This window comes from Mesoplodon mirus (genome assembly GCF_964341445.2).
Source record: "Mesoplodon mirus genome assembly, chromosome: 20".
Lineage (NCBI taxonomy): Eukaryota > Metazoa > Chordata > Mammalia > Artiodactyla > Ziphiidae > Mesoplodon > Mesoplodon mirus.
Genome location: NC_138996.1, coordinates 31797793 through 31812330, shown reverse-complemented (window position 1 = coordinate 31812330; position 14538 = coordinate 31797793). Strand labels below are relative to the sequence as shown.

General features: G+C 38.4%; 1 protein-coding gene across 1 annotated transcript in view; it reads left to right on the top strand.

The window, feature by feature from the left end:
* The window catches only part of CSMD1 (CUB and Sushi multiple domains 1), a gene marked incomplete at its 3' end in the record, with an annotated part of 1728858 nt that overhangs the window by 1510166 nt on the left and 204154 nt on the right, over positions 1–14538 (top strand). Inside the window, exons 29-30 of the mRNA XM_082608811.1 lie at positions 5761–5948; positions 11486–11680. Of these exons, the coding sequence (XP_082464937.1) occupies positions 5761–5948; positions 11486–11680 (383 nt within the window). The remainder of the gene's footprint in view (positions 1–5760; positions 5949–11485; positions 11681–14538) is intronic.

Genomic DNA, 14538 nt, shown 5'->3' with positions numbered 1-14538 from the left:
TTGTTTGTTTCTTTGATATTGAGCTGCATGAGCTGCTTGTAAATTTTGGAGATTAATCCTTTGTCAATTGCTTCCTTTGCAAATATTTTCTCCCATTCTGAGGGTCATCTTTTCGTCATATATTTTCCTTTGCTGTGCAAAAGCTTTTAAGTTTCATTAGGTCCCATTTGTTTTTATCTCCATTTCTCTAGGAGGTGGGTCAAAAAGGATCTTGCTGGGCCTCCCTGGTGGCGCAGTGGTTGGGAGTCCGCCTGCCGATGCAGGGGATACGGGTTCGTGCCCCGGTCTGGGAGGATCCCATATGCCGCGGAGCGGCTGGGCCCGTGAGCCATGGCCGCTGGGCCTGCGCGTCCGGAGCCTGTGCTCCGCAACGGGAGAGGCCACAGCAGTGAGAGGCCCGCGTATCGCAAAAAGAAAAAGAAAAAAAAAGGATCTTGCTGTGATTTATGTCATAGAGTGTTCTGCCTATGTTTTCCTCTAAGAGTTTGATAGTGTCTGGCCTTACATTTAGGTCTTTAATCCATTTTGAGTTTATTTTTGTGTATGGTGTTAGGGAGTGTTCTAATTTCATTCTTTTACATGTAGCTGTCCAGTTTTCCCAGCACCACTTATTGAAGAGGCTGTCCTTTCTCCATTGTATATTCTTGCCTCCTTTATCAAAGATAAGGTGACCATATGTGTGTGGGTTTATCTTTGGGCTTTCTATCCTGTTCCATTGATCTGTATTTCTGTTTTTGTGCTAGTACCATACTGTCTTGATTACTATAGCTTTGTAATATAGTCTGAAGTCAGGGAGCCTGATTCCTCCAGCTCCATTTTTCGTTCTCAAGATTGCTTTGGCTATTTGGGGTCTTTAGTGTTCCCATACAGATTGTGAAATTTTTTGTTCTAGTTCTGTGAAAAGTGTCAGTCGTACTTTGATAGGGATTACATTGAATCTGTAGATTGCTTTGGGTAGTAGAGTCATTTTCACAATGTTGATTCTTCCAATCCAAGAACATGGTATATCTCTCCATCTATTTGTATCATCCTTAATTTCTTTCATCAGTGTCTTACAATTTTCTGCATACAGGTCTTTTGTCTCCTTAGGTAGGTTTATTCCTAGATATTTTATTCTCTTTGTTGCAACAGTAAATGGGAGTGTTTTCTTAATTTCACTTTCAGATTTTTCATCATTAGTGTATAAGAGTGCAAGAGATTGCTGTGCTTTAACTTTGTATCCTGCTACTTTACCAAATTCATTGATTAGCTCTAGTAGTTTTCTGGTAGCATCTTTAGGATTCTCTACGTATAGTATCATGTCATCTGCAAACAGTGATAGCTTTACTTCTTCTTTTCCGATTTGGATTCCTTTTATTTCTTTTTCTTCTCTGATTGCTATGGCTAAAACTGCCAAAACTATGTTAAATAATAGTGGTGAGAGTGGGCAACCTTATCTTGTTCCTGATCTTAGTGGAAATGGTTTCAGTTTTTCACCATTGAGGACGATGTTGGCTGTGGGTTTGTCATATATGGCCTTTATTACATTGAGATAAGTTCCCTCTATGCCTACTTTCTGGAGGGTTTTTGTCATAAATGGCTGTTGAATTTTGTCGAAAGCTTTCTCTGCATCTGTTGAGATGATCATATGGTTTTTCTCCTTCAATGTGTTAATATGGTTTATCACATTGGTTGATTTGTATATATTAAAGAATCCTTGCATTCCTAGGATAAGCCCCACTTGATCATGGCGTATGATCCTTTTAATGTGCTGTTGGATTCTGTTTGCTAGTATTTTGTTGAGGATTTTTGCATCTATGTTTATCAGTGATATTGGCCTGTAGTTTTCTTTCTTTGTGACATCTTTGTCTGGTTTTGGTATCAGGGTGATGGTGGCCTCGTAGAATGAGGAAGAGTTTGAGGAGGATAGGTGTTAGCTCTTCTCTAACTGTTTGCTAGAATTCGCCTGTGAAGCTCCTCTGGACTTATTTATTTATTTATTTATTTTTGGCTGCGTTGGGTCTTTGTTGCTGCGCGTGGGCTTTCTCTAGTTGCAGCAAGCAGGGGCTACTCTTCGTTGCGGTGCACAGGCTTCTCATTGCGGTGGCTTCTCTTGTTGCAGAGCATGGGCTCTAGGCACATGGGCTCAGTAGTTGTGGCTCGTGGGCTCTAGGTACATGGGCTCAGTTGTTGTGGCACACGAGCTTAGTTGTTCCACGACATGTGGGATCTTCCCGGACCAGGGCTCGAACCTGTGTCCCCTGCACTGGCAGGCGGATTCTTTACCACTGCACCACCAGGGAAGTCCCTAATATGACTTTTAATGTCATACCTAAAGATTTCTTCATTTATCCCTTCAGGGGTCTTCAGTTTTACATCTAGCAAAGCCTGAGGTCTTGTGTCTAACAGGTACTACATCAAGCTGCATGACAAAAATGGAAATAGATTATTTTGGTTTTCAGCATTCTATTTGCATTAGGATACACATGATGTGGCAAGAATTGCTTTTAAATACTATCTTGCACACAGTGTGTTCCACATGAGAGGGCTTAATTTACAGAATTTTCAAAGAATAGCGATAAAGTGATATAGATATACTTAGTATAATTTCTCATTGATGTCTAATATTTCTCTTAATGCATGAGCGCTAATTCATTTCCATAGTACATCCTGTCTGACATTCCCAAAGGTAGTATTGTTATTATCATTAAGATAGTCAAGACTTGGTAGAACTCTGAAAACAAAAGTTCCCCAAATTTCATTACTGTAAAGTCTGATTTAATAAACATTAGTTCTTTAAAAAAAATGCTAACTTCTTTCTGCTACACTAAATGATGAAAGTTCAAATCATAATATAATATGATTATATTATAAATATAAATTCCATAGAACTCCACATTATAAATATATGGTATAAATAATTGAATTTTTCTAAATCCCATGATCTTTTCCAAATTCACATTTTGATTTTTGAACTAAATAAAGTGTTTTTTTAAAAGAGAAGTCGTTCTATATACTGTCCTATTGGTCTCTTAGCTCCCCAAGGCAAAGTGGTCTGATTAGATTTATTTATCTGTCAGCTGAACAAGTTTCTTTTCTTGAGATGTTTGCATCAATATTTCAGGCCTGGTTTTGCTTATCTTCCTTCACTTTCTCCTCCTGATGAGATATGAGTCAGTATAATTTTAAACCTCTGTGATTCTGAATTTTAAGTAGTTTAATAAGCCATCATTTCCTGAATTTACTCAAGCTGCTATAAATTTACCAAATGATGAATACCTTATTATGCCACTCAGCTATTATACAAAAGCTGTGAACGTTTTCTGGTTATATTTTTGAATATCTTTATGGGTTTTGTTAATGCTAAATTCTAGTAGCGCCTTCTTTAAAACCAGGAGACACCTCTGCTACCAGGAGATTAAAAGTAAATTAACAATTAAAAGCCTTTTAGAGAACACAGAGCCTTTTTGTAGGAGTTTCCTACCTTCCCTTGGGTCACGGTAACTCATTATCAAGGTCCCCAAAGTGCAATTCATAATAATATATAATACATAAGGCAGTTTTACACAAGACGTTTTCTCACTTAATTTGTGCACTTCCCTGGAAGAAGGTTGACCTAGAAAATCTTCAAGTTTTCTTCCGACTCTAAGAGTTTGGAATCATTAGCTGACCCGGTGTCACAGAAAATCACATACCTGTGACAGGTTCTAAGGAATGGACAACTTGTTTGTGCTCAGGTGGTAGTTTTCCTGGGACCTAAGCTCCTAGATCTACTTAGAAGAAATTAGGAGGAAGCCAGAAGTACCAGATGGGAACAAGGATGCTCAAGGACCCAGTCAAAGAAGCTGGTGTTGATACAGGCTTCCCAGGATGCACTGTTTAAAGAGTGTGACTGCAGTCAGGTGTGGAGAGGGGAGGGGAGCCCGGCATTACTAACAAGGAAGGCAAAGAATGACATGACCTGGAGCACATATGAGCTTCAGGGCTCACCCTGGTACTCGGGGGGTCTTCAGAGAGGAGTATTTTATCACAGGCTTCTATAGACTGTGGGGCTGATGCGACTCACACATTGGAACTCAAATTAAATTTGGTTTAAAAGCATGGCCAGACTTCGGCCTATTATTGGGGCTTGTAGATCTGTGCATCTGGTATAGGTAGAAATAAGACAGGGTTTAACCAAAGGAACTGTCATTAATTGTAAATATCACTTCAGACTTCTATGTGTGTGTGACAGCACATCCAAAAGGAGAGGGTAGTTAGAATATGTTTGTTTGTGCCTGATCGTACTTCCCTGTTCAAAAATAATCTATCGTAATAATTAGTTATGCCAATTATCAGGGGTACAGCATGACCAGAGTCTAACAACATCCTTGTAAACTATTCCAAATAAAATTGTTATTCCAACCAAAGTCTGTTTGGTTGATGCAGTTCCTCTTGGCCTCTTTACTCACTCTTTAGTCACTCCAGTCTTTTACTTTTTCTTCATTTCTGACTTCAGGGAACTTCTCAGATAAACAGACTCTGAAACCTCTGACAAATTCCTTGAATAGATGTGTTCAGGACCTCACATGGGAGCGAGGGCACCTTGACAGGAAATGGGACGGCGCGATGCAGGTCCAGATGTCATGCTAATGTCGGGTCCTTGGTGGTCCCCCGTGCTACATCCTTCAGAATGCAGCGGGCAGCTTCTGGAAAGACCTTGGGTTCACGTTTTATCCCTTGAATATCCAGATAAACTAAAGCCACTTAAACAACAGCACATGTTCGTGATTATAAAACCTCCTGACTCTCTCCATCCCTGTATACAAATATGCTGTCAAGGGAAAGGAAAGTGAGTGGAAGCTGCATGGATCAGTCCACGTTGAAGACCCCAGAGGCCCTGATTTAGAGATGAAGGGACAGAGGAGGGCAAGTCAGAATGGGTTCCATCACTACCTCTGTCTAGTGTTTGTTTATTCGGATCCCACTGAGGTCTTGGACATGTAAACGAAGTCCAGTCTGTCACGTGAGAGGAGGTGTATTTTTAAAGTTCCCAGACGATCACCATCCTTCTCATCATAAATGGCAGAGACATGTAAAGCTGCATCCACTTGAGAGCTTTGGGCTCTAGTTGTTAGACTTTGGAAATTATTAGGGTATTTACATAAGGAGAGACAGAGACAGAGAGAGAAATAGAGTGGGAAGGAGCGGGAGGGAGAGGGGAAGAGAAAATTGGAATATCCAATCGAGATGAAATGATGTGAAACAGTTGACTTCCATACTTTGTACCATTGTAGGGACTGCTATTATTGGCCAAATTATCTAAGCAAATAGAAGCAATTACAATTTTAAAAGTAAAATCAAACAAAAATAGAATTGTCAGTAACATCAAGGATATATGTTATTAAAACTAAAAATATTCACATAAAAATCAAATACCAGTGGGAATGCATCCCTTCTGAACCCTGCTCTTTCAAACTGCATTTCACTAGAAATATCATGGTTATAGGGAAGAGATACTATTATCTATGTTATAAGGATTCATTTTCTTTCAGATTATCTTCAAAATCATACTGTATTGAAGATGTTGGTGATTGTATAAAATACTAATAGTATTTGTTATAATTGTTATTTATTGCCATTTTGATTATTATTATATTTAACTTTTGGATTGTCCTAATTTTTAAAAATTATTTTACAAAGGCAAATAAAATCACTGTGTGCTTTCAGAGACTTTATAGTCTGGAAGATAAGAGACACATATACTAGGTGCATAATCTAATTAATATTCTTTCCTTTTAGTTTCAACATGGAACCCAGCTATGATTTCCTACATATCTATGAAGGAGAGGATTCCAACAGCCCTCTCATTGGAAGTTTTCAGGGCTCTCAAGCCCCAGAAAGAATTGAGAGTAGTGGAAATAGTCTCTTTCTGGCATTTCGAAGTGATGCTTCTGTGGGCTTGTCGGGGTTCGCCATTGAATTTAAAGGTACTGTGACCAGCTTAACTTGTGAGGAAAGTGACTTGTATTGAGATTGCTTTAATCATAAGCATTTATTTATAAAGTCTTGCCTATCTGTTTAATGCATAAAATTCTGACATCTCTCTCAATCTTCTGGGGAACAGGGTCGATCTCGCCAGTGGAGAAGAAATTTCCAACATGCATTCTACCTTAGCTGAAAGAAAAGAAAATGAGGGAGGGAGATTTCTTTTTCCAGATTCATAGCCATTTAAAGATAAATTATGATTTGTGCAATAAATAATTTGAGTATTTAAGAATTATTTTAATATGTGTTTTACTATCTTAATTTGTTTCTTCAGGATGACTCAATTTAAGTACATAAATAGCTTAGTTTGTTTTTTGTTTTTTGGGGTTTTTTTGGCTTGCAGGATCTTAGTTCCCCAAGCAAGGAATGAATCCGAGCCCTCAACAGTGAAAGCATGGAGTCCTAACCACTCGACTGCCAAGGAATTCCCGATAAATAGCTTAGTTTTATCTCAATATTTTTCAAGATGTAAAATATCGATTGCCATTTCCCTGTCCTGACCACCCATGGTGGTTGGTTTGATGGGGAGCAAGCACTGATCCTGGTCAGAGCTTTCTTCTTTGGTCACCTCATGAGTGACTCCCACTTCTTTGGGATCCACCACCCCCTGTCACTAGCATCCAGAGAAAACAAACAGACAGACTCACAAACAAAGATCACCCCAACCTAAGCATTTTGCTGTTGGGTTCATGAAAATAAATATATATATTTTTCAAATCTGTTTCTCATGTGAACAAGGAAAACACGGGGTATATTACAAAGAATCAGAGAAAAGGATTTATCAAAATATTAATTGACAGTAGTGAGTGCTTTATAAAAAAATAATGAAAATATATACATTTATTTAAACTTTTGAGTTAGTTATTAGTTACTAGAATTATAAAATAAAATATAGGGTATGTTTCATCTATGTTATCCCTTTAATGGACTTGTATTTCTTGATATGGTTTTTAAGTAGGAAATTAACCTACTTCCTCAAAAACACCGAAATCTACAAATTTACTGATCTTTAGTACAATATAAAATTTAAAAAAATTTAAACAATTCAGCAATTGAAGGAATTGCTGTGCTTTTTGGATGGGATCCATTAATGTTCACAAATAATTAACAGCAGTACTTTTAAGTATTTGCCATATCATTAGACAGATTCTATATTAATAAGAACTCATTGAAGTGCATGTCACCATGACAACGCCCATTCTGTAATGAGTAAAAAATCACACGTTTCATCTAAATATAAGACTGTAAGGAATGGTAGAGAATATTTGCAAATGGTGAGACCAACATGGGGTTAACATCTAAAATATATAAACAGCTCATACAACTCAATATCAAGAAAGCAAACAATGCAATAAAAAATGGACAGAAGACCTAAAGAGGCATTTTTCCAAAAAGAAAGACATACAGATGTCTAACAGGCACGTGAGAAGATTTTCAGCATTGTTAATTGTTAGAGAAATGCAAATCCAAACAACAATGAGGTATAACATCACTCTGGTCAGAATGGCCATCATGAAGAAGTCTACAAATAACAAAGGTTGGCGAGGGTATAGAGAAAAGGGAACCCTCCTACACTGTTGGTGGGAATGTAAATTGGTGCAGCCACTATGGAGAACAGTATGGAGGGTCCTCAAAAAGCTAAAACTAGAGTTGCCATATGAGCCAGCAATGGACCACTACTCAACCATAAAAAAGAATAAAATTCTGCCATTTGCAGAAACATGAATGGACCTAGAAAAATTATGCTTAGTGAAATAAGTCAGACAGTGAAAGACAGATATTGTATAATATCACTTGTATGTGGAATCTAAAAATAATGCAAGTGAATGTATACACAAAACAAAAACAGACTCACAAAGTTATAGAAAACAAACTTATAGTTACCAAAGGGGAGAAGGAAGGGGGGAGGGACAAATTAGGGGTATGGGATTAACAGATACAAGCTACTATGTATAAAATAGATAACAACAAGGATATTTTCTATAGCCCAGGGAATTACAGCCATTATCTTGTAATAACTTATAATGGAGTGTAATCTTTAAAAATACTAAATCACTATGCTGTACAACTGTGACTAATATAATATTGTAAATCAATTCTACTTCAATGAAAAAAAAAAAAGACTGTACATCTGTCATCACCTTGTATTCCCCAGGGCTTCCTAGGGTAAGAGAATCTGCAGATGAGTGAGTAAATGCAGTAGAACTTGTGTCCCTCATAATAGGGGTACAGGGCTGCCTCTTTGGTCTGTTTCTTTGGGGACCAGCAGAGCCTTCTAAATGGGCGCTAGAGCTCTCATGCTTTAAAAGTTCTCCAGTGGAGCCTGTGAAAAAAAAAATCATCAGAAAACAAGGAAGGACACAGCAATGATACAGCATCCAGCAAGTACAAGGACCCATACGGTGAGGGAAGCAGGGAGAGGACCCAGCTCTTGGGCTTGACCAGAAGGAGCCATGGGGCAGTCCTGCCGAGTGACCCCAGGGACCTGGCGGCTTCGGCACAGGCATGCTGGGAGGCGTCCATAAGCGGAACCGACAGGAACCAGGGCAGAGCACACTGTGTAATGAAGTCATCTCATTTGGAAATGTGACAACTTGTAAGCAAAAAGCGTGCCATGAGTTATCACCAAACATCCTGAACTGACAACTGAGTAAATGCAAGTAAAAGCTTCGATGCAGTGCATTTGGAGAAATGAAGAAAAACTGGCCATCAGAGGTCTCAATTTGCAACACAGAGCAGAAAATCATGGGAGTGGTATTTAACCAAACAGTACACTAAACCAATAGACACTTATAACAAAAAGTGATAAAAAAGGCTGACCAGGCAACAGGCATGTGTTTTTTCTCCATCATTTTTTAAAATATAATTTTAGTTATTGTATTTTTTATTTTTGGCTATGTTGGGTCTTTGTTGCTGTGCGCGGGCTTTCTCTAGTTGTGGCGAGCGGGGGCTACTCTACATTGCAGTGTGCAGGCTTCTCAGTGCGGTGGCTTCTTGTTGCAGAGCATGGGCTCTAGGCGCACGGGCTTCAGTAGTTGTGGTTCGTGGGCTCTAGAGCGCAGGCTCAGTAGTTGTGGTGCACGGACTTCAGTAGTTGTGGTTCATGGGCTCTAGAGCACAGGCTCAGTAGTTGTGGTGTATGGGCTTAGTTGCTCTGCAGCATGTGGGATCTTCCCAGACCAGGGCTCGAACCCGTGTCCCCTGCATTGGCAGGCTGATTCTTAACCTCTGCGCCACCAGGGAAGCCCTTTCTCCATCATTTTATAGGAGAAAAATATATGCCCTAGACCAGTGCTTGTATTTATTAGACACTCAATACATTCTGTTGGATGACAGAGTAAACGACATCCGATGGAAGGACTGTTCTCGTGCCCACAGTTTTATTTATTCGTCCCTTATTTGCTTAAAATAAACAGTCTGTGTTCTCTATGGGATCTAAGGCTGTGTTAAAGAATTATCAGAATGTCCCCTACTCCTTGAAATTTCCAAATTAGTTTTCAGTAAAGTGATTAGAGAGTGTTGGTCCCAACACTGTACACAACTATTGCTGTGAGTCTCTAACCAGAGCAAAACTAGAGGACCTGGAGGGGTTTCCACAATTGATATATATGATATAATATATTCATGATATATATGATAATTATACAAGGCATATGATACATATGATGTATGATAAATATATTACAGATGGTATATAATATATGATGTATGATATATATGATAATATAGCATGTCTGATACACGTGATAGTATAATGTTTATATATTTATGTTGCACTTTAACCAAAGTATGTAAATAAAATATTCTAATAGCCGGTTATAATAATTAGGCCAACAGTTGCCAGAGAGATCTCTGTTTGGCTGATGTTGACACATAGGTCATTAAAAATATAATGAGAGATATTGAATAAATACAGTTAAACAGGCCTCTTCTCCGTCCTGCAGGACATCACAAAGTTTGTGCTTTTCCCTCTTCCACTGTTTGTTATCCATTCCTAAGAGGATGTAGGATGTAGTTTTCAGAGCTCATTGCATCTTTACTCTTTACCGGCTCACCTGCCTCAATCTCCCAGGAGCATCTTCTTCCTAACACTACTGTGTGGATTTACTCATTGGCCATAAGTAGACACTCAGGAAGGGAAAATGCTTAAAAAGGAACATAATCCACATTGATCACAACCCCCAAAAAGGTAAAATGCAGGCTTCCATTTATACTTTCCAGAGATTTTTTTATGTGTTTGCTTAACCCTGGGGCAAAGATTGTCAAGCCAAATAGAAAGAACTGAAACATATTTATTTTATCCATTCAAGTTACCCTTGAGCCTATATTGATATTAATAACCCCATTCATGAATAACACATTCATGACAAATAGCATTTTCTTAACTTTAGGCCAAAAACATGAAGAAAAACATTTCAGTATAACATCTATATTGATCCCTTGAAGATCTATAAAATTCAATTCAGAGCCTTCTGACGTTACAAGGGGCTTTGCTGATGGAGTGAAGGACGTTGACAAGCACAAACAGAAAGCAATTCAAATGATGGAATTGCACACAACAGAAGGAGATATAGATACATGATTTAGAGACATTTGGAAGGTCTGCTGAAATATGACATTTACAATGTTAATGCTACCAGGACATAAGTGGCACTACCCACACAGCTACAGGACTGTGAGAAAGAAAGAAGAGAGCTTTGTATTTATATCTGGGAAAAGAGGCTTTTAGCAGATGGCTCCTTTAGTGGCCCCCACAGCTGGACAGATCTCTCCAGTGTGTTTTTGTGAAAGTTATTTAACCGCTCTCTAGCTTCAGATTCTCAAAATGTAGAATGGGGCCACAGATCATCCTCACGTTGCAGAGGTGGAGTGAAGATTTGAATGAAAAACATGCAGTGTACCCATCTCAGCGCCTGATACGTAACATGCCCTCAATTCCTTTGAGCAGTTATTAGAATTAGAATAGAACTGTGTTGAGCAATCATTACATCCCAGACACAGGGCTTGACCCTTATGGATCAGGAAATGTGCTTTCCAGCTAACTGTGGCTTCACTGACTTAGTGAGAGTGATAAAAGGTCAGAACTTCTTTCCATGATTATCTCACCAGCATGAGAAATCACTCTTAATTTACATGAATTAAATCAATTCCTTTTGAGAAGCCCAATTCTCCCATCTCTTCCTAAAATGTGCTGTGATTTCATGAATTAAGTACAAAAGTCAGGATATCAACCTCAACAACAATTCTGTAGTGAATTGTCATTTGAAAAATAAGAAATAATTTTATTTAAAGGAGTTTTTTCTATTTTTCTATGATAATTATTAACGAACATTAATTGACAACTTGGTCAATTAGTCAATCAATTTTTTTGAGCATATTTTATATGCTGGACACTGTTCTAGGTACTAAAAATATAAACAACCGACAACAAAAAATAAAATTCCTGCCCTCATGGAGTTTACATTCATGTCTTCCCCAGAGAAACCACGGGAAGCCTGTTTTGACCCTGGAAACATAATGAATGGGACAAGGATTGGGACGGACTTCAAACTTGGCTCAACTGTCACGTACCAGTGTGACTCTGGCTACAAGATCGCTGACCCATCTTCCATCACGTGTGTGATCGGAGCGGATGGAAAACCCGCCTGGAACCGGGTCTTGCCCTCCTGCAATGGTACGTATGGAACCGGTGTTTCCTTCAGGGATAACTTCCCTCTGGAATTTGGACTCTCATTTTGGAGACAGTTTGCACTTCAGTCCTGTATCCCCTCATCACTGGTGGGGAAACCCTGCAGAGCAACGTGGGATAAGAACTTGACCTTCCTTGGTCGTTTAATTTACCCAGTGGATTAGCCATTCTCACAGCTTTCTGGAAGGGGAGATATTTTTCTCTCACTTAGATCGTTTGGCATTTCTAACTGCTGTTTTTGTGTATGAGAGATGCGAATTACCAGTCTCTAGGTGGCCTCTGTCTCTCTGCTTCTGTCTCTGTCTCTGTTTGTCTCCCTCTTGCTCTCTGTCTTTCTCTATTTCTCTGCCTTTCTCTCTCTCTGTGTGTGTGTGTGTGTGTGTGTATCTCTGTCTGTGTCTCTGTCTGTCTCTCTGCCTCTGCCTCTCTCTCTCTACATATATACACATACATATACATATATTACATATATAAGGATGTGTCATTTCCCCACAAATACCAACAGTTTGTAATTCCTCATGTACATTAAATTAATAAAAGCACCTATTAGAGGGTAAGGTCAACCTTCAAGAACAGGCAGTGCCATCCTACAGTGACAGAAGTCAGGTTGCAGTTACCCTTGTGGGGCTGTGCTGAGAGGAGGGGTCTGAACACAGACTTCTGGGACGTCCTCCAGGTTCTGTGTCTGGTGGGTAGCTTCCACAGACAAAACTCCAGACTGTGTAATACACCTTAAAAAGGAGACAGTAAAATCCTGAGTTTTGTGACAGAAAAATTGATTCCAAGGTTACTTTAGGATGAACTCAAAGACCGGTTTAGTTAGATACACTGAACTGATGAAATAAACATCTTTTCCTTAGGATGGCTCTGATGCTTCTTGTAACTTCCGACCAAAGTGGTGCTTCAGAAAATTAGTATGTGAAAAATCCGAGCAAACAACACAGGCGAACAGACCTGACGCCCTGGGTTGCTCTGGCATGTCTGTGTTTCTGGGTTTATCTTATGACCCTGAGAGCTTTTCTGTTCAGGAACCCAGTCCTCCAGCACTGCAGTACTCAAGGTTGGCGCAGACAGCGAACTTCACACACGTTTTCAGAGGAAATGAATAAATCAGGGAATAGCCAAAACAATTTCCAGTGAAAATTGAAATCTTCCTAGTCTTACATATTTTATCCTCTAGCAATAAGCTCAGAGAAATAATTATCGCTGCTTCTCGGATTCCAGGAGGTTCGTGTGAGGGGAGAATGGTGAAGGGCCCACGTGGCTGTGTGGGGCATCCAGATGATGACTTTGTGTCTGTGTAAACATTACAGTAAGCTTTGAGTCAGCGGCATCACAGCGCTCCTCTGGGGGTTAGAAGAGTGTCCTCGTACGTTCACTAGAGTCACCTCAAAATGGCATCCTTAAAAGAGCACACTGTATTAAATTCAAACATACTTTGAACTTATGGGGGATGATGATAAATTCTTCAGCCATAGGCTAAATGAGAAAACTGAGGTCACATTTAGGCAATAGATAAATAATCTAATTTTAAATTAGAGATTTTTTTTCCGTATCTGAAGACCCGTGAACTCAAGCATAGTTTCTGTTAACCAGTCATCACGTTTATGTGCATACAACATACAACACTGGTTTTTCCTTAAGTTATTTATTTCAATTTAAATAAAGCTAAAAATTCTACATCATTAAACGGAAATGTCCTCTCCCATGGTTTATTTTGGATAAGGAGCACAGCACATCCTGCGCTGGATTAATGCCTGGGGGTCACTCAGGTCGCCAGTTAAACTAAACGAGTGCTGCTGTATTTTAAACGTTCATATATTAAGGGATGTAGTTTGGGCTAGTTTGTTTTAAATTCATGATATAACTGTTCTTTCTATTGCCTACATGTTTTTGTTCATTGAGGTTTCCTATTGAATTAGAAGAGAAATGGAAGCAGCCTGGAGTTTCTTTCATGGGTCAGAGTGGCTTTTATTTACTTATGTTGTTTTGGTTTACATTCAAATTTGATTGTATTTTGTTGCCTTTATATATGAGACATATACTCCAGTTAACCAAATGTATGAGTCACTTTCTTGTTACCATCTGCAATGAATACTGTTGCAGATCTTTTTTCATTTAGGAAATGATCTGTTTAATACATTAATTACCAAAGAGTAACAGCATATTTGTTTTCCTTCTCTTATCACATTAATATAAAAGAATTTCTAGCATGAGAAAGACCATGCCTGTTTCTCAGGTTAACACAGTAACATGGACAGAGTAATTGTTAAGAATTAAATGAAAATTCTCTACATATTTTTCTCAATTTCACAAATGTTTGGTTGTGTTTGAAGTATGTTATGCAGTTTGTGTGCTTATCTTTAAATCTGGAGAAAAATGTATAAGCGTAGCGCAATTTATCAAGGTAGCAGAGGACCTAAAATGCCATGTTTGTTTTCTTTCATTTTATCCTTTTTATTTTTTAGTGTTTTCTATTATCATAAAGTAATGATCTTTCATCCTACCCATTAAAAAAACAAATTTTTGTGGTTATACTTGATCAAATATATCAGAAGATATAAGATTTCTGTTTGATAAGATTTCTGTTTGATCATTTGGGCATCAAAATATTAGCTCAGTGAAGATTTATTTCCACTTTTCATTTATGCTTGTTGTTTAAACTTTGAAATAGATAAACTTTTTAATAGAAAAGGGATATTTGCAAAATGATGTGCTTAAATTTTATATGTCTAAAAGAAAATAGATTTCCATTCTTCATTTGTACTTATTTTTAAAAATTTGAACTTTTGAGTGTTTAAGAAAAATGATAGTTCTGAAATAACCTGGTTGAATTTATATGG